At 41.1% G+C, this 21,066-nt stretch overlaps 1 protein-coding gene across 2 annotated transcripts in view; it reads left to right on the forward strand.

Moving 5' to 3' along the window:
* ZRANB3 (zinc finger RANBP2-type containing 3) overlaps positions 1-21,066 on the forward strand; it is a 427,423-nt gene that overhangs the window by 206,223 nt on the left and 200,134 nt on the right. For both annotated transcript variants that reach the window (XM_089683596.1, XM_089683597.1), the window contains 3 exons: positions 19,504-19,682; positions 20,459-20,690; positions 20,847-20,932. In XM_089683596.1, the coding sequence (XP_089539722.1) occupies positions 19,504-19,682; positions 20,459-20,690; positions 20,847-20,932 (497 nt within the window). The remainder of the gene's footprint in view (positions 1-19,503; positions 19,683-20,458; positions 20,691-20,846; positions 20,933-21,066) is intronic.

Consider the following 21,066-nt stretch of genomic DNA (forward strand, 5'->3'; position numbering starts at 1 on the left):
ACACCAAATAAAAGAAAATCCTCAGCACTCATCCTTGTTAGCTGAAGAAATAAAATGAAAACTTGTTTATAACATTTCAGTAAAAAGAGAGGTCTTTGCATAGTGAAGACGCACTTTATTTTGATTTCTTAAGGCTGTTAGCCACATGCCGCCCAGCCACTGTATAAATACGGCGGCATGGCTGGGCAAAAGCACGTTTTAAAACGTGTGTTTTGAAAATGGGTAGGGGGCCGATCACAGCCGCGGATGTCAGTCGCCGGGTCATAGCCGGTCGTTACCGGCTATGTCCCGGCGATCGGTGGCAATCGCTGACAGAGCGCACAGCTGCAGTAGCTGTGCTTTCTGTCAGTTCCCTGACAGCTCCAGGACATTCTGATCGGGACAGAAGAGTTTCTCTCTCCTGATCAGCGGGGTTCCCTGCAGTACACACCCCCGCCCCCTAATAAAACACTCCCCTCACACAGTTAACCCTTTCCCTGAATAATAAACTTAACCCCTTCCTCCCCAGTGCCATTAGTACAGTGTAAGTGTTTTTTTTTTTTTGCACTGATCACTGTATTGGTGTCACTGGGGATGTCAGTGACCCCAAGTCATTACCCCCCAATGTCAGAATGCATTTTGGCAGAAATTTATGACTAAATTTGATTTTTTAATTTGTTTTTACTAGACATGTTTTATAGCAAAAAGTCCAAAATATAGTTTTTTTCCCTCAAAATTGTCAGCCTTTTTTTTTATAGCGCAAAAAATAAAAACCGCACAGGCGATCAAATACCACCGAAAGAAAGCTTAATTTGTGGGGGAAAAAAAAAATGATGTAAATTTCATTTATGTACTGTATTGCATGACCGCGCAATTGTCCGTTAAACTAGCGCAGCGCTGTATAGCAAAAAAATGGCGTAAATTGCAGTATTTATACCATAGTTTATAGACGCTATAACTTTCACGCAAAGCAATCAATATACACTTATTGGGATTTTTTTTTATCAAAAACGTAGCAGAATACATTTTGGCCTAAATTTATAACCAACTTTGAGTTTACTATATATTTTTTTATAGTTGAAAGTAAAAAATATTGTTTTTCTTCAAACTTTTTGGTCTTTTTTTTGTTTATAGCGTGAAAAATAAAAAGCGCACGGGTGATCAAATACCACCGAAAGAAAGCTCTATTTGTTTGAAAAAAAGGATGTAAATTTCGTTTGGGTGCAGCATTGCATAACCGCGCAATTATCAGTTGAATTAGTGCAGCGCCGAGTAGCAAAAAGAGGCCTGGTCATTAAGGGGGGTAGATCCTCTGGAGGTCAAGTGGTTAATAAAACATCATGGAGGCCATTTGAAAATGGTCACCTCCTAAGCAGTTCTGCAATACTTCATAAATGGGGTTAAAGCAAATCCAAAGTAGTGTATTTGCACTTTTGCAATCAAATGGGATATCGCCTACTTTATATTTGTTACATGTTCTCATTTAACATAGTATAACTTAAAAAAATAAATATCACCGGTTACCTTTTTAAGCCTTCTTTATTTGCTTAAACCACTCCTAGGCTACACATATTTACAGCAGAAATGTGCTGGATATCAACCTTTAACTACTTCTTGTCATTAAGCCATATGTATACAGCCTCAGGAGCAAGTGGTTATATCAGGATCGTAGCTGTGATCCTTTAGAGTCAGCTTTCAGGTAAAAGTGATCAAACAGCTCTATGATTGCCCAATCTATTTTACAGGGCTTGGAAGGGCCCCCTTTTAGCCCCAACAATCCCCCCCCCCCCCTGATGCCACTTTATTCAGACTCTACCATTTCACTGGAGATCCTGGAATCACTGTAGGGGTTGTGGTAACCCCTTGTGATAGCAATACAGTTGGATGGAAAATAAATAAACCTCTGTTCCCCCTTTGTTTACGCCAAATGCAATTGCGCATATAGGTTCCGCACGCATATGATTGCACCACATGTGATGTATCACTGTGAATGTCAGAGGGAAAGTCAAAATGCTAGTACCAGAGTTCACGTTTAACTGTAAACTTAAAGCATTTCCTATGGAACATTTTAGATCGCATCATTTTTTTCCATTTCACAGGCGTTTGCAGTTTTAAATCTTGACATGTTTGGTATCTTTTTACTCAATCCAACATCACCTTTTATATTTTATCAAAAAATTAAGTATTATATTGTGTTTGTGTGCACTAAAATTTGTTTAAGTGTACTTTGTTCCTAAAAAAGTTGTGTTTGATTAACATCTGTGCAAATATCATGTAGCATAAAACAGTACAGCAGCCAGTATTTTATCCTCCAGGGCCTTTGCTTTCTGGAAATATATCATGTTCAGGGGTTCTAAGTAATTCTTGGTAAGGAAAAATTATTTTAACATGCATGTGAGAAATATCAAAATTGCCCCAGACGTCAAGTGGTTAATAAAAATGAATGTTCATCTAATCAATTTATTTTTCCACACCCTCCCACCTCCTGCATTTCAAGATTTTATCCAAGTTTCCCTCTGTGGATAGCAGGTACTGGTAGTTTTTAGGAGTTGCCTACTTAATATGCCAGCATTTTGCAATATTTCCTCTGTTCATTACGCTATCAACACACAAATTTAGTTGCTGACTTCCAGTCTGTTTTTAAGAGCTTTATATGACATATCTCCCAAATGTCCATCCTTTGGGACTAGGATTGTAAATTAATGATGATCTATTTAATCATGTATAGAGAGAAACAGTGATGTATATGTCAAATTATTTTTGATGTTTGTTTTTTTTATATTTTGCAGTTTTTTTTCTATGCAATCCCAATACTGAGCATACTGATTATTTCATCATTGGCTGCTCATTTGCTTAATGCCTTTGCCAAGCAGAAATCCATCAGGGTCTTTCTAAGGAAGGGCATTTTCTTACTATTCAGCTGTGTTTGTGTTGTGAGATTAAATTACAGACTATTCACAGCACAGCATTAAATATCCCAGGAAAAGTGATGGAAACCAGGCTGGAGTGCTCCACCTCATGTTGAATATGATATTTTCTTATGCAGTGTTTTTATACTTGGCTGATTCTAAAGAAATTTAAAGTCTATCAAAAATTTATATTTTGTTTCAGACAGAATTTATATTGACAAAAACACTTTACATTTCTTTGAAAGGTGCTCATAGACATTATGATTTAATTGGGAAATTATCTAATGTCTGTAAGCACCAATAGGTTCTGCTGGCTGATGTGTATGTAGTAGGAGAAGCAATTGAACAGGTTTCTAAAAAATTGTCCATTTGCTTTTATTTTCCCATGGTAAGTCAGCACTTCCCTTGTTGTAGGCCAAATAATGAATTGTGAAAATCAAAACATAACCAATATTCTTTAGCATAGTGCTTAGAACCATTTATTTCATCATATTTTACCAATCATATACTGTATGTGGCTGCTTATGCTCCTTAAGGAACCCCCTGGGAATCAGACAGAAGCATAGTATGACCCTTACAGCTACTGGCAAGAAGTTGAGTCTCTCTTGAGGTCCTTTCTGCTTCCTTGGCTTCAACCTAACATGTTTCAGGGCTTTTCTCCCCTCCATCAGGGCACTGCCATACCTGGAAAATTACGTTGTCAAGAATACAAGTGCATCTTTCAAGCTGTTTCCATTTGTGTTTAGGGACCGAGTAGTGTGGATAAATACAGTTCAACATAATTGTGAAGTGGAAGGAAAGTAGTAAATGGTTTTAAATTTTTTTTTACAAATAAATATCTAAAAAGTGTGGTGTGGTATGTCTCTACCAGCTGTGCACATCTAGAGAGTGAAATTGTTGTCCATTCTTCTTTGCAAAATATCTCAAGCTCTGTCAGATTGAATGGAGAGCTTCTGTGAACAGCAATTTTCAAGTCTTGCCACAGATTCTCAGTTGGATTTAGGTCTGGACTGTGACTGGGCCATTCTAACACATGAATATGCTTTGATCTAAACCATTCCATTGTAGCTCTGGCTGTATGTATAGGGTCCTTGTCCTGCTGGAAGGTGAACCTCAACCCCAATCAAGTCTTTTGCAGACTCTAACAGGTATTCTTCTAAGATTGCCCAATATTTGGCTCCATCCATCTTCCCATGAACTCTGACCAGCTTCCTTGTTTCTGCGGAAGAAAAGCATCCTCACAAAATGATGTTACCACCACCATGTTTCATGGTGGGAATGGTGTGTTCAGGTTGATGTGCAGTGTTAGTTTTCTATCACGCATAGCGTTTTGCTTTTAGGTTGAAAAGTTCAATTTTGGTCTCATCTGACCAGAGCACCTTATTCCACGTTTGCTGTGTCCCCCACATGGCTTCTCGCAAACTTCAATTGGGACTTGTGGCTTTCTTTCCACAATGGCTTTCTTTTTGCCACTCTTCCATAAAGACCAGATTTGTGGCACACACGACTAATAGTTGTCCTGTGGACAGATTCTCCCACCTGAGCTGTGGATCTCTGCAGCTCCTCCAGAGTTACCATGGGCCTCTTGTCTGCTTCTCTGATTAATGCTCTCCTTGTCTGGCCTGTCAGTTTAGGTGGACCGCCATGTCCTGGTGGGTTTGCAGTTGTGCCATACACTTTCCATTTTGCAGATGATGGATTGAACACTGCTCCGTGAGATGTTCAAAGTTTGGGATATTTTTATTTTTTTTTTTATAACCCAACCCTGCTTTAAACTTCTCCACAACTTTATCCCTGACCTGTCTGGTGTGTTCCTTTGCCTCCATGATGCTGTTTGTTCAGTAATGTTCTTTTACAAGATTAAATTACAGACAGGTGGACTCTATATATTAATTAGGTGACTTCTGAAGGCAATTGGTTCCACAGGGGTAGTTAGGGGTAGCAGAGTAAACAGGGCTGAATACAAATGAACACCACACTTTTCAGATATTTATTTGTAACAAATTTTGAAAACCATTTATCCATTTTTCTTCCACTTCAGAAATATATGCCACTTTGTGTTGGTCTATCACATAAAATCCCAATAAAATACATTTATGTTTTTGGTTGTAGCATGACAAGATGTTGAAAATTTCAAGGGGTATGAATACTTTTTCAAGGCACTATATCTCAAGGCATGAAGGTCTCTCTAATATCCTAGGTGGACTAGAAAGTTCCTTGTATGATAACATCTCACCCCTGCTTTTCTATTGATCTGCCATGAAACCCCAAAGACCTAGTTGGTGTCAGTTTGTCTGCACATTCGGTCACAGAGACAAGCAGTGCAGTAATATGAGTAAAAGAGAGGTGAAGGGAAATGTAGTCCTATTTGTTTTAAACCACAGAAAAGAAACTGAAAATCTGTGGTTTATTTAAAAAACAAAAATCCAGCAGAAAATTAACATTTTTATGCAGGTGGAGCAAGGACAGGTAGAAGAATCTCATTCAGGTAGATGGCAAAAGTAAAAGACGAAAAAATAAGAAAACTATTTGTGAAAACTCCAGTGTATGAGGTGTGACAATTTTATTTCCGAAATGGACTGTTAAAAAAAAAAAAAAAAAGTTTGCTTACCTATACACTGGCAGTTTTTGTCACCTTCAAAGTAGTACCCTTATGAAGCAATTCACTTTTCTAGATGACTGTGCCACTGCTGGAAACTCTCCTGGATTTCATTTTCCAGAATGCTGCACAGTATCTACGTTGAAGCAAGCTGGGTGTCTGGAATATCATCAAATCTGTGTCATTTTAAGGCATTTTTAATTTTAGAAACAGCCAAAAGTCGCAGGGTATTGATTCAGGGGATTAAGGTGGTTGATCAAGTTTTGGAATGGATTTCTTGGCCTTGAACTTGCGAACACTTAAATGCATCATGTGCAAGAGCATTGTCATGGTGGAGAATCCACTTGTCAGGCCAGAGTTTTGGTCTTTTCCTCCGAACAGATTCCCTTAACCTTTTCGGTATTTTGAAGTAACAATGTTGGCTGTCCATTGTGCCATGTTCTATGAACTTGTAGTAAACTATCCCCTTGTGATCAAACAATACACACCAGCATGGTTTTGCACTGAGAATGCGACATGCATGCTTTCTTCATGCAAGTTGAATTCTTTGTTTTCCACTGCGTGCTCTGGCATTTTTGTTTCTGAATTATACTGGAGACACCATGTTTCCTTCTTCGGTAGTAGCCTTATCAAACACCTCTGCCTTCTTTAAAAGATCAGATGAAATTTGAAGATGACATTCTTTCCGATCTTCTGTAAAGATTTAAGGCACCATCTTTGTGGCAATCTAATTTCTCATTCCCAAATCCTGTTAGAATCTGCTACACTGTTTCCCTGTTCATGTTCAATTCTTCTGCCATCATTCGCACACTCAACCTTTGTTCTGAGTGTACGAGGACACTGTTCAACAAATTTTTATTTTTTGCCAGTTTTGGAAACAAAAGGATCCATTTCTTAATGAATTTCACATTCTGAGTTCAAATATAACAATGAAATTTGTCAATTGGCTCTAGTTTTTCTGTAAACGGAAAGTTTTCTACTATAGGCGTAATGACTACATAATGCACAATAATTATATAGATAGATGTCTTTCCACAAATATAAAGCAAGTGATATTGACTACATAACAAAGCCTAAATGGCATAATATATTGCATAGGATTACCAAGAAAAATTATAGCCATAAGCTAAGTTGAATAATTTTAATACTTAGGATTCTCACTAGTTTTGTCTTCAGTTTGTGTCGGTTTTGCTTCTCTTGGCTTTTCTCTTGTATTCGAGGAAAGGGCTATCTCTTACAACTGCACGTGACTACACGCTTCAGGTTCTTCCTCACTTGACTCAACCACGAAGGATTCTGGTGCTTTAGGAATTGGTAGCCCCTCTCCATGAGGAACTGTGGACGTATTGCCGATGGAATATTTGGATAGTGCACAGATAACTTTTTCTTCTTATTTAGCCCTTTTACAATTGGAGGCACCATACAAAAGTAACAATTACTAACATGATCTGTTGGCTCTCTCCAAATCATTGGCACAGCGAAAGGCATAGATGCCTTTTTTCCATTCAACCATTGCTCCAGTGCCGTCCCACAAGAATTGCAGCATATATGTGGTGCCCAGCTCTTGTCCTGGTCTCCTACCTTGCAGCCAAAATACAAGTTGTAGGCTTTCTTAATCATTCCTGTTATCCTCCTTTTTTGTGAGATAAAAGTTATTTCACCGCAGATATAGCAGAAATTATCTGCTTTATTCACACAAGTTCGAGGCATTACTGAGTAGCCTATATAAGCATAAAACGAAATGTAAAGACGCTGTCGAACTACAATCAGCTACAGATACTGCAGCTTTTATGCAGTGAAGTGATGCAATTAAAGGCTAATATTGCATCATCTCAGTATACATGCAATTTTCTATTGGTCACCAGTATCAATTGCGCAATATGCAGCTGAAGTTGCATCATAATTTTGAATGGCTTACGTCATTAGATGGGTGAATATATCATGGAAACTAGAGCCAATCAACATTTTTTAGGGTCATTTTCGTTTTCAGCACCCCAAAATTATGTAAGATTAGCTAATTTTATGCCCAAAACTTTTTACCTGTTGAACAGTGGGATATGCACTCTGTTCTCATTTTCATCCGTCCTTTGTGTTTTTGGCTGACCAGTTCTTGCGATTTTGTGGGCACTTTCCAGCCTCTCCTTAAGCTGCCTATGCCCTTCAAAAACACTTCATAGAATAGTCACCATAAGCTGTTGTAACAGAGCTAAGGTTTCACTTGCACTTTCAGGCAAAATTTTAATGTTTATCCATTGCCCTAGATTCCTGTCACTCATTTTCCTTCAAAAGCACAATGCACATGTAATTTCTTCTATTACTCTGTAAAGACTTAATCAGCTGGTCTGCAACCGATGTCAGAACGCGCTCGAGTGTGAATGTCTTTGTGAATTGCCACCATATTGCTGCTCCCCGGACATTCCGGAAATTAAATCGTCACACCTTGTATATATTTATCTCTTGACTTTAAAATTGCAGGTTGAGCTGGAGCAAAAGATATAAGGAAGACACAGTATTGGGGCTTATGCCCACTCTGACCAGTCAGGTTTATCTTGGGACTGGTGCAGACAATTTATGTTATGGTATCTGTACATTCACATCAGTAGCTTTCAGACTAAGGCCCTATCTCACATACATACATACATACATGGTCCATTTTAGACAGGAGCCAATGAACCTACCAGCGTTGTTTTGGAGTGTGGGAGAAAGCTATGTGTTGCTGGTGAAATCCTATGCAAGCACAGGGAGACTGCATTTAGTGATGTGAAGATCTGAGGACCCCAATGCTGTAAGGTTTAGGTGCCAAACAATAAGCCACTGTTCTGCCCCATGGAGTCTATTTGCAGCTAGCTGACTCTCTAGAATAAGCTCTTCATTTGCTTCTCCTATATCGACTGTTGGATATCTATAGAAGACATTCCTGCCCTTTTCTTATGTATTGGCATTTAACTCTTTATTATCGCATTGAACAAAGAACATTTCTGTTTACAGAGCTTATGGTTTATAGTTTAGAAGGCCCCCAAAGTGAAATTCCCAAAGCCAAAGGGTCAACTAACGTAAAAACAATTTGGCAGGCTAACCTTTACCAAATGAACTGGTGACATTTTGATAGAGGAAAGTGTAATCTGTCACCTGACCTTAGGTGATCCTTTATTGGATAGGTGTCCTTCCTGGATTATGTCCAAATTGTCATGGGCAGTCCACCTAGTATATCGTCGTCTCTTTTTAGCGATACTTTGGAATCCGAACAATATGAAGCAGTGCCCAGCCTTTATATACTGCTCTGTCAGACGCACAGCTGGCCAGTTAAAAAACATCCGATATGTAAGATGTCGTCTATTTAAAAAAAAAAAAAATCAAGCAAACAATACATAAAACCTTCATCAATGTTACAATATGACATAAACTTTTATAGAATAGCTATACAAGAATCTGGATGGAAGATTCGTGACATAAACTTGGAACTTTTGTCATTCATCAACATTCCAGGATTCTTGTATATTATATATTCTATTGCATGTCCTGCTATCTTTGTGATGTAGGAGCTCTGAACCTTATACAGATGTGTTTTGATGCAATGGATGGTTAGCGGTCCTAGAGGCTGCTTACGCCCACGCCAACCTGCACAGACCTTTTAGAAGATTTTTATTTGCAACAGCCAACGTGTTTTGGGGGTTCAGCACTCCCCCTTCATTCGGGCTAAAAACTAGGCAATTAAGAAAATACAAAGAATCCTTAAAATGTGTTAAATGTTATGAGTATAATAATACCTTTAATACAGTATTATTGAAGCCAAAAAGGGACATACATTGCTCAACTAGAAGGAATAAAAACCAAGAAGGAGAAGAGAGGCAACAGGGCAACACAAAAACAAAAGCTGAATGTGTTCTCATTATTTTTAAAGTGCAACACACAAAAATAAATATTATTTATTATTATTATTATTATTATTATACAGTATTTATATAGCAGCAACAGTTCGCTCAGCGCTGTACATTTCAATGGGAGACAATACATGAGACAGTACAATAACAATACAATGCGATACACGAGGGGATCGAGGGCCCTGCTCCTTGGAGCTTACAATCTAGCAGGGAGGGGATAGTGGTACGGGAGGAATAGCTGTGGGGGATGGAGTGGTAGGAAGAGTGGAGGAGATCGGCAGTTAGCAGAGAGCGGGGTAGGCTTCCCTGAAGAGGTGGGTTTTCAGGGTGCTCCTAAAGGAGAGTAGGTGATAGTCGGATGGATTGGGGTAGGGAGTTCCAGAGGATCGGTGAGGCCCTGGGGAAGTCCTGGAGGCGAGCATGGGAGGAGGAGACCAGGGAACTAGAGAGAAGTAGGTCTTGTGAGGAGCGGAGAGTACATTTTGGGTGGTATTTGGATATCAGGTCGGTGATATAGTACGGGGCAGTGTTATGGACAGCTTTGTACATCAGTGTTAGCATTTTGAATTTGATCCGTTGGGCAATCGGAAGCCAGTGGAGGGATTGGCAGAAGGGGGTGGCGGAAATGAAGCGGTTGGTAAGGTGGATGAGTCTGGCCGCAGTATTCAGGATCGACTGAAGCAGGGATAGCTTGTGGTGAGGTAGGCCAGTGAGGAGGGAGTTGCAGTAGTCAAGTTGTGATCTGATAAGGGAGTGGATGAGTTGCTTAGTACTTTCCGGGGTTAGGAACGTGCGTATTTTGGAGATGTTGCGGAGGTGGAGTCTACATGAGTTTGTTAGTGATTGGACCTGGGCCTGGAAGGACAGATTGGAGTCTAGAATGACACTAAGTACTCTTGCAGGGTGGGACTGATGGTGGCATTGTTGGTTGTGATGGAGAAGTCGGGGGGGGGGGGGGCGCTGGCTGGGGGGAAAACTAGGAGCTCGGTTTTGGAAAGGTTCAGTTTGAGGAAGTGGAGTGACATCCAATTCGATATGTCGTTCCTAAAATCAATAATATTGATAAAGAAACACCAATGCACTGCAAATGAGAAGTGCATAAACCAGTTTGAAAAATCTATAGACAATATATTCGTCCAAAGTAGGTTTTATTCTAGACTATATGGACCCAATATATGAGTGCTGTAGCTTAAATGAGGGAACATTGGAACAGAGACTGAAACAAGTACAGACCAAGTCCATGTGGGGTTGGCAGCTTAGAGTAATGAGAACAAACTTTGTATAACAGAAACCGAAAAGGAAGCAACAACTGGCAATATTAAGCTACAGATTCAGCTGCCAATGGTTTAAACAAAATATTTGTTGAAATCCCAGATGGAGGAAAGAGGTGAGTGGGACTAAAACAGGAGCTACAATATAGTAGTCTTGTGACTTCTCTCAGTGTCCAACACAGCACCTATTAAAGCTTGTAGGAGGATTTTTAATTCCGCTCTAGAAGGGCGCAGAACCCCTGACCTCTGGACAGCGCTGATTGGCTCTGTGCTGATAATATGCACCAAACTGAGCATGTGCAGAGTGACTCCACATATACAGTATATCTTATCTGGAGATAAAAGGGGAATACGGGAAGAAGGGGAGGATCAAACATCCTTTTTACACAATGCAGAGGATTAACTCCTTAGATTCCACAGTAAGTATAACAAGCATGCTTTAGTCCATATACAGACTGATTTTACTGTTGTGGGTTTATCAACACTTTAAATCCAATTTTGATATTGTGTCAGTGTTTGTTGAGCCTGTTCCTAAATGTTTTTATGATTCTACCTAAATGTATCAATTTACAGGTGCAGGCGGTCATATACAGTGCATCCAGAAAGTATTCAGAGCTGTTAACTTTTGCCACATTTTGTTATGTTACAGCCTTATTCCAAAATTGATTAATTTAATTTTTTCCTGAACATTCTACAAACAATACCCCATAATGACAACGTGAAAGAAGTTCCTTTTGAAATCTTTGCAATTTATTAAAAATAAAAAACAAAAAAACCCCACATGTACACAAGTATTCACAGCCTTTGCCATGACACTCAAAATTGAGCTCTGGTGCATCCTGTTCCCATTGATCATCCCTGAGATGTTTCCACAACTTGATTGGAGTCCACCTGTGGGAAATTGTTGATTGGACATGATTAGGAAAGGCATAAACCTGTCTATATAAGGTCCCACAGTTAACGGTGCATGTCAGGGCACAAACCAAGCCATGAAGTCCAAGGAATTGTCCCTAGACCTCTGAGACAGGATTGTATCAAGGCACAGATCTGGGGAAGGGTACAGAAAAATTTCTGCAGCGTTGAAGGTTCCAATGAGCAAAGTGGCCTCCATCATCTGTAAATGGAAGAAGTTTGGAACCACCAGGAATCTTCCTAGAGCGGGCTGCCTGGCCAAAATGAGCGATCGAGGGAGAAGGGCCTTATCTAGGGAAGTAACCAAGCACCCAATGGTCACTCTAAAAGAGCTCCAGTGTTTCTCTATGGAGAGAGAAGAAACTTCCAGAAGAATAACCATCTCTGCAGCACTCCACCAATCAGGTCTGTATGGTAGAGTGGCCAGACGGAAGCCAATCCTCAGTAAAAGGCAAATGGCAGCCTGCCTGGAGTTTGGCGGAAAGCACCTGAGGAACACTCAGACTATGAGAAACAAAACTCTCTGGTCTGATGAAACAAAGATTGAACTCTTTGGCCTGAATGCCAAGCATCATGTCTGGAGGAAACCAGGCACCGCTCACCACCTGGTCAATACCATCCCTACAGTGAAGCATGGTGGTGGCAGCATCATGCTGTGGGCATGTTTTTCAGCGGCAGGAACTGAGAGACTAGTCAGGATAGAAGGAAAGATGAATGCCGCAATGTACAGAGACATCCTTGATGAAAACCTGTTCCAGAGCACTCTGGACCTTATACTTGGCTGACGGTTCATCTTTCAACAGGACAACGACCCTAAGCACACAGCCCACATAACAAAGGAGTGACTGCGGGCCAACTCTGTGAATGTCCTGGAGTGGCCCAGCCAGAACCCAGAATTGAACCCGATTGAACACCTCTGGAGAGATCTGAAAATTGCTGTACACTGACGCAAAGAAGAATGGGAGAAAATGCCCAAACATAGGTGTGCCAAGCTTGTAGCATCATGCGCAAAACGACTTAAGGCTGTAATTGGTGTTAAAGGTGCTTCAACAAAGTATTGAGCAAAGACTGTGAATACTTATGTACATGTGGGTTTTTTTTAGTTATTTTTATTAAATTGCAAAGATTTCAAAACAAACTTCTTTCATGCTGTCATTATGGGGTATTGTTTGTAGAATGTTGTGGAAAAAAATGAATTTAATCCATTTTGGAATAAGGCTGTAACATAGCAAAATGTGGCAAAAGTTAAGCGCTGTGAATACTTTCTGGATGCACTGTAGATAACATCAGAAGAGCATCAGGATATGCCCTGTTGTAACACTGATAAATATTTTTGTATTATGATGTTAGCCCTGATGAGGGGTGATTGGAGAAGCTCCCGAAACACGGTGGTGAATATAAATTAACAGGATTTTTTGCTATATTTACGGTGCTCTTTTCTTCACTGTACATATTAGAATAGGCAGTGTTCCCATCCTATTCCACAATGCAATGCCTAGAACCTGAGAAAATTGTTTACGGTCCCACTGTAGGTTAAGTGTGCAGTTCCGACTATTAAATGGTCAGTAGCTGCATAAAGGCCTAAAGTGTATCTAAACCCAAAAGCAAAAAAATTATATATTTCAGCTTGCAAATTCTTAGATTTGGGTGTATTATTTTTTTTTTCATTATTTTCACCTGGTGATCGTGCTAGTGACTCTAATCTTTCTTTAACTTCCTTTAACAGGCCAAGCTGTCCAGCAAAATAGGCAGTTAAAAGGTTAGGATAAACCATTAAACAGTGACAGGGGTACTTACAATGTCAGCATTTATTCATTTACATAAAACCTTTATCCCAAAAACAAACGTTTAAAATATACAGCTTACAAATTCTTAGATGTGATGGCTGCATTTATTTTTTTTTCCTTTATTGATTCTGCCATTAGGTCTTCTATTTTTTCAGTTCCTTTTAACAGGCCAAGCTGTCCAGCAAAATGGCCAATTAGAAAGTTGGTGCAAACCATTTAACACTGACAAGGGTGATTAGAACGGTCAGCTTTTTTTCATTTATGTGAAATCTTTATCCCAAAGGGAAAAATAAAGTTGATATAATTGCTTAGAACATTTTAGCTGGAGTACAGCTTTAATTTGCCAGTCAAGTCCATCTAAATCTTACCAATACATCTAACACTAACCCCTGTCTTCTGCTTGAATGTGCTGCTGTCCAAAGGTGTCTCCTTTGCTTCTCCATCCAGAGTGAAGACACCCTAAGACAGGAAGTGTGTTATTGGCCGGATCTGGGTAAAATAAAAGAATAAAAAGCCTAAAAAAGATACAGCCATCACATCTAAGGATTGGTAAACGTTTTGTTTTTGGGTTTAGGGTTGGGTTTAGGCTTCGTTCACATTCCGGGTGTTATGTATCGCAGGCAGAATCCCAAAACGCTGGGCAAAACTTGAGATTGTACGCCCCTTGACTGTTAGGCACTGATGTGAATGTACAATATATATGTGAAGCACTGCATAAATTGACGGCGCTATATAAGTACCTGAAATAAATACAAACGTCAAATCGCACCACGCGTGTTCAAGTGCCATTCATTTTCAATGGCACATGAAACGTGGTGTGATTCTGCTGTGATTGTTGTGCAATAAATCGCGCCAAAATCGTGACAGAACTGCACTGCCATTGAAAATGGGTGGCACCCATACACACGTGGTGCGATTTGTCATTTCTGCACAGCTTTCTGGGATTACAAAGTGCCCAGATGTGAACGGAGTCTTAAATACATTTTAACCACTTGCCGACCGCGCATAGCCGAATGACGGCTTCACCGCGGCCGGCCAGTTCTGAGTGGACGTCATATGACGTCCTCCCAGAACGCGCTCTCCTGCGCGCCCCAGGGGGCGCGCACCCGGCGATCTCCGTGATCGCTGTGTCCTACGGACACAGCTGATCACGAGATGTGGTGAAAGGCCGATCCCACCGGCCTTTTACCACGTGATCAGCGGTGTCCAATGACACGCTGATCACAGGAAAATGCAAGTGCCGGTTCTCGGCTGCACTTTCCTCACGCTGTCAGATCGTGAGGAAAGTACTGCCGAGAACCGGCAGTTGTCAGAGCGGGGATCGGCACCGATCATCAGGGCACTGATGATCAGTGCCCTGATGATCGGTGCCCAGCAGTGACCCCCGCAAGTTCCGATCAGCTGTGCGCCCACTAGCCCCGCCCACCCATTCCCAGCAGTGCCCCCACCTGTGCCCAGCAGTGCCCCCACCTGTGCCACTCTGCAGTGCCACCTACCTGTGCCCAGCAGTGCCACATACATGTGCCCAGCAGTGCCACCCACCTGTGCCCACCCACCTGTGCCCACCAGTGCCACCCACCTGTGCCCACCAGTGCCACCCACCTGTGCCCACCCACCAGTGCTGTCCACCAGTGCCACCCACCAGTGCCACCCACCAGTGCTGCCAGTCAGTGCCACCAGTCAGTGCCCAGGGGTTGTGCCAGTCAGTGCCGCCAGTCAGTGCCCAGAAGTGATGCCAGTCAGTGCCGTCTATCAGTACCCATCATCAGTGTCACCTATCAGTGCCGCCTATCAGTGCTGCATATCAGTGCCGCCTATCCGTGACCCCTAATTAGTGCTGTCTATCAGTGCCGCCTATCCGTGCCACCTCATTAGTACTGCCTATCAGTGCCCATCAGTGCCGCCTATCAGTGCCCATCAGTGCCGCCTATCAGTGCCCATCAGTGCCGCCTCATCAACGCAAATCAGTGAAGGAGAAAAAATACCTGTTTGAAAAATTTTATAAAAGAAACAAATAAACTTTTTTTTTTTTTTTAAATTTTTTGCACTTTTTTTAATTTATAGCGCAAAAAGTAAAGCGCCCAGTGGCGATTAAATACCACCAAAAGAAAGCTCTATTTGTGAGAAAAAAATGATCAAAATTTCATATGGGTACAATGTTGCATGACCGCGCAATTGTCAATCAAAGTGCGGCAGCGCTGAAAGCTGAAAATTGGCCTGGTAAGGAAGGGGGTATAAGTGCCTGGTAGGCAAGTGGTTAAAGAGGCCTCTAAGTGGTGCTGGAATCGCAAATGCCAAGGTAAGAAATAAGTACCTGAAAACTCCTTGTTCTGGTGGTAGTTCAGCATTTTATTTTGCCTAAAGCTTTGCTTTAAACCACCGGTGTTTTTTCTTAGTGATGAGCCTCCAGCCTCTACCGAGAACTGAAATATTGCTTTTGGGCAGACTAACCCTTTAATTGACCCAATGGGGCTGCTAGCCAACTGGTACATGTAGTCCCTGAGCAGCTGGAAGCCCGCTGTAGCATATATCACTTTTTATTTTATTGTATGCCTTCCCTGGAAGTTAGCTAATTACTTTATTCACTGAGCCACACAGCATTTTATCGATCACAGCAGAGAGCGTTGGAGGGGTCTAATCTCTCCTCTCTGTTCCGATTATACACATTGCAGCATTTTGCTGTATGAATTATTAATTATTCCATATATTAATAGTTTGTGTAGGAGGAAAAAGTAATGTCAGTATCATTTTCTGTATATTTATTAGTTCTTGTCGTTTCTTGTTTTTTTCCCAGATTGCTCTCAGCTCTGTAGTGTTAAAGAGCCACTATATTTAATTGATATGTTTCTGCAGAAGTGGAAAGTGTGTTGAAGTTTGAGTTATTAGAGTTCTTGTTTTTATGTCTTTTAAAGATAGTCATTTGTTATGGCTTATTACACCGGCGTAAAACAAATAAGCAATGAAGTGTTAAAGCAAAAATGAATTCTGAACTCTAGGCAAACATAATACACAATATTGCAGCTCTGTATCTATTAATACATCAAATGCAACAGGATAAGTGCCCGAGTTTGACCTGGTATTATCTTCTTGTAGTCCCGTTAAAGCAGAGCTGACAAGGGTTGAGCAAAGCAGCATAAGTAGCCAATCGGCTGTACTGCAGTGCTCATGTGCTGAAAGGCATGTTGATAGGAAGAGGGAATTCAAACCAGAAATTGTGCGTTTTTGCATGCACAGTGATGTGCATTTCACACACTTTTTGCATGTATTTGAGGTGGATTTTTCCTAAGCATGCATTTCCTTTGGGGTCACTTCTGTCATTCTTCTTTTTGTTTTTCTGTGCACTGCAGCATGTTGCAGTGCTGTGTTGTGCATTAATGTGCATTTGCAGTGCAGAAAAATGCAGCGTGTTGTACTTTTTTTTTTTTCCACTGCACTGTACTGCAAATGTCAACTATACCCATAGGATAACTGGATTTTTGACTATGCAGTGGGAAAGCAGTCAAAAATACATCCCAGTGCATCTGATGTAAATGGGCCCTAAGAGCCTACAACAGTGGTGGGCAACCTTTTTTTTCAACTGAGCCAAATCTCGCCAAAACCACGATTGAAATTTATTTTGAGAGCCACATTTTTAAAACTGAAAATACATCCCCCATATAGTAATTCATCCCCCATAGTATTTCATCCCCCATAGTAATTCATCCCCCATATAGTAATTCATCCCCCATGTAGTAATTCATCCCCCATATAGTAATTCATCCCCCATATAGTAATTCATCCCCCATATAGTAATTTATCCCCCATAGTAATTCATCCCCCATATAGTAATTCATCCCCCATATAGTAATTCATCCCCCATATAGTAATTCATCCCCCATATAGTAATTCATTCCCCATATTGTGTCAATTCACTTACCTTTGCTCCGCGCGTTCCTCTCGCCGTGTTCCCGCGCCGTTCCAGTCTTCAGGGCGGACTGTGAGAGGAGTTCGTCACGCTGCCCCGCCTACATCCTGACAGCCAATGTTTGCCATGCTCCGCGGGCCGGATTAAAAGGTCCGCCGGGCCGTAGTTTGCCCATTGCTGGGCTAGCTGCAGAGTCCTGACTTTTGGGGCGGCCGCCCGAGAGGAGGGAGGGGAAGGCGCCTGGCACACAGAAGAGCCGCATTAAAGTGTGCAAAGAGCCGCATGTGGCTCGCGAGCCCCGGCTTGCCGACCACTGGCCTACAGTATTTACACCAGAAACTGCGTGTTTTGAATGCTCAGTGACGTGCATTTGACATGCTTTTTAAAGTACATTTGCAGGCATTTGTATTTTCTTGTAGGTCACGTCTGTCTTTTTTTGCGTTGCAGGGCATTTTTGTGCAATTGCATGCATTTGTGTGAGTTTCTGCGCATTTGCAGTGCGTGCGTGCGTGCGCGCTCCCTCGCCCTCCTGCCTGCGCCGCGATTGGCGGCTACGGATGTCAGTCACCTGGCTTTTTAGATTCCCCGCCAGCACCTGGCGATTGCCAAGTAACACTGACAGGAGAGAGACCTGTGTGTAAACAACTCAGGTCTCTTTCCTGCCAGCAAGAACATGCTGCTTTGTATCTCTCTGCATAGCATGTTTCCCGAATAAAACACACACAACACATTATGTAAGACAGCACATGGTTAACCCCTTTTAATGCCCCAGATGTTAACCCCTTCCTGCCCAGTGTCATTAGTACAGTGTCATTGCTTTTTATTAGCACCGATTACTGTATTAGTGTCATCGGGATGTCAGTGGCAGTTACTCAGTTCCCACCCAGTGTCAGAATGTTCGCCGCAGTCCCTCTCTATAAGTTGCTGATCGCTGCCATTACTAGTATAAAAAAAATTTAAATCCCAGTATGTATTACGCCATTTGTAGATGCTATAACTTTCATGTAAACCAAACCATTTTATTTTAGCAAAGACATGTTACCAAACACATTTTGGCCTACATTCATGACAAACATTAATTGTTTTAAATTATTTACTGAATATCTTTTATTGAAAAAAGTAAAATATATATATATATATATATATATATATATGTGTATAATTTTTTTTTTCTCTCTCAAAATTGTTAGTCTTTTTTTGTTCATAGTGCAAGAAATAAAAACCTCACAGGTAATCAAATACCACCGAAAGAAAGCTCTATTTGTGAGAAAAAAAAGGACACAAATTTCATTTGGGTTTAATGTTTAATTTCCGTGCAATTGTCAAAGTAACACAGCGCCTTAGAGCAAAAAATGGCCTGGTCAGCAAGGAGGGTAAATCCTCTGGAGGGCAAGCGGTTAATGTTCAGTCAGACAGACATCAATAGGACAGTTACATTCAATATGAAATGGTTGTGAGAATAATTTCAGTATGAAAATCAATTTGACAAGTGTGTTTGAAGCACATACAGGAATTGTTTTCACAATGGTAGACCATATACATGTAATACAATGTGCATTTGTTCAATCAACAATACAAAATGACAGTGTAACTTAAAAAAAGTATTACTTGTATGGTATCCGTGTGGAAAAGGTAGACTTTTGGTGCGTTTCACAGGTGAGCCTGGCTTCATCAGGAGAGCGAGTAACCTAGAAACTACATAAAAAGAAACCATAGAGAGAACATTTATGCATAACAAATATAAAACATAAATGAAAATAATCATGTAGTAAATATACACATAGGGTAATACTGGCTCACCGACACTGCATCCAAACACAGGCCAGAGCCAAATTTGGCCAGGGAACACCAGAACGTTCCCTCTACCTGCAGGCGTCAGGACACACAGAAGGGCCAGGCTACTGCGAAAAAAATTGAGGAGCATTTATGCAGAGTAATGCTGGAACAGAAAAGGGGTCTAACTCCAAACTGTTATCACTAGGTTGTAAGAGGATAGTTATCTAAAATGTAATTGTATACTGTAGCATTAATATTACTTTTCAATAGTAATACCTGAAATCAATAATTTAAAGGGGGGGGGGCGCAACTACTTTAGGCCTTATTGTGTATTGGCATCAGAGCCAGGCACCCAGCAATTTAATAAGTATGCAATGGCAACTTATATTATTTTATTATCTTCTGAGAGATAGTTGCACTTAACGAAGTTTTCTTCTTGATTGTCCAGAATTACTTGTAATTGTGCTTGCTTCTTTTGTTTGCAGATGGGCCTTGGAAAAACTATCCAGGCCATTGCGGTGGCTTACTTCTACAGAAATGAGTGGCCTCTTCTTATTGTTGTCCCATCCTCACTGAAATATCCATGGATTGAGGAGCTGGAGAAATGGATTCCAAAGCTGGGCCCGGAGGACATTACAGTCATTGAGAACAAGGCTGATGTTGGGTAAGGGGCAAGTGCAGACTCCGACTGTGTGAGCAGCGCATCACACAGCTAGAAGTAGGTACAAAAATAGAAATAGGCTGTTAAAGCCGATCTACAGTTTTAATAAAGTAAATAGCCCAAGTGTGTTAAAAATAGAAAATGTAGTACGCATCTTTTTTTCTATCACTGCCCCCTGCACTTCCCCACCATCTGTTGGTACTCTTTTGGGTTGAATGAGGGCCAGCATCATCAGCCCAATTCCTATGAGAGCAGGCTGTCATGGACACACCCCCTGGGCATGTGTCATCACATTGTCCTGGGCTTATAGTGCAGTGCTGAAAAAAGTGGTGCTGATGTTGTGTTAGCAACATTTCCGGCAGAAATAACTGTCTACTGCTGCCAGAGGTGAAAGAGGAAAAGACGTTTGGTGTGCTGCTTACAAAGCTTGTAATTTTGTAGATTGAGTTTGAACTTCACTATGAGTTTACACCACCCATAGGAATGAAAGGGCTGAACGGTACGCATACATAGTTGGAGCAAGATGCGGCTGGGATTTCTTTCAGCAACTGCATACTGTTCATCAAAGGGTAAGGCCGCACAGTGGGGAACTTTGAAAGCAAAGTGAAGTTTTCCTTTAAGGATTTAGCTGCCTGCCTATATTACTAGTTGTGTTGGGTTTACATATTTTACTAACAGGTTTAACAGTCTGCCATGGTAGGGCTTCCCATCCAGTTCAATGCAGCAAATGTAAAGGTAAAGAGGTAGCAAGCCAAAAATACTTTTTTTTCTATCTGAAGGAGAATAGCATCTTGCAAAGTGACAGTTTTGGGGTACGGCTTGCTGACTTCCGACGCCACCACGCTGATAAATGCTCTCTACAAACAGCACTTCAGAGTGGTTTTAGTGGACGAGTCTCACTACATGAAGTCTCGTAATGCGTCTCGCAGCAAACTTCTTCAGCCGATTGTTCAGAGAGCGACAAGAGCACTCCTGCTCACCGGGACGCCGGCACTTGGAAGACCCGAAGAGGTAATTGAATTTATAGTGCAGCTTTTTTTTCTACTCTTAGATGGCTGCATGGGGTTTTCTTTACCCGAGCATCACAAAGCAACCCAGTTCTCAGAATGTAACATAGAAACGATTTTTATGTAAACTTTTTTACTTTTTCTTTCCTCTTTCTTCTAGCTTTACATGCAGATCGATGCACTTTTCCCCAGACGATTTGGAACTTGGACAGAATATGCAAAGAAATATTGTAATGCGCATGTCAGGTATTTATAGCCTTAAAGTGGTTGTAAACCTCAGACATGAAATCTGAAGAAAGCATATTGATCTATAGTTTTTACTTGCCTCTCTCTAAAGCAATGAGAGTAATTTCTCTATGCACTATAGATCCTTTGCTGTC

This window comes from Staurois parvus, unplaced genomic scaffold (assembly GCF_062004578.1).
Source record: "Staurois parvus isolate SC_StPar_1 unplaced genomic scaffold, SC_StPar_1.0 ptg000315l, whole genome shotgun sequence".
Taxonomy (NCBI): domain Eukaryota; kingdom Metazoa; phylum Chordata; class Amphibia; order Anura; family Ranidae; genus Staurois; species Staurois parvus.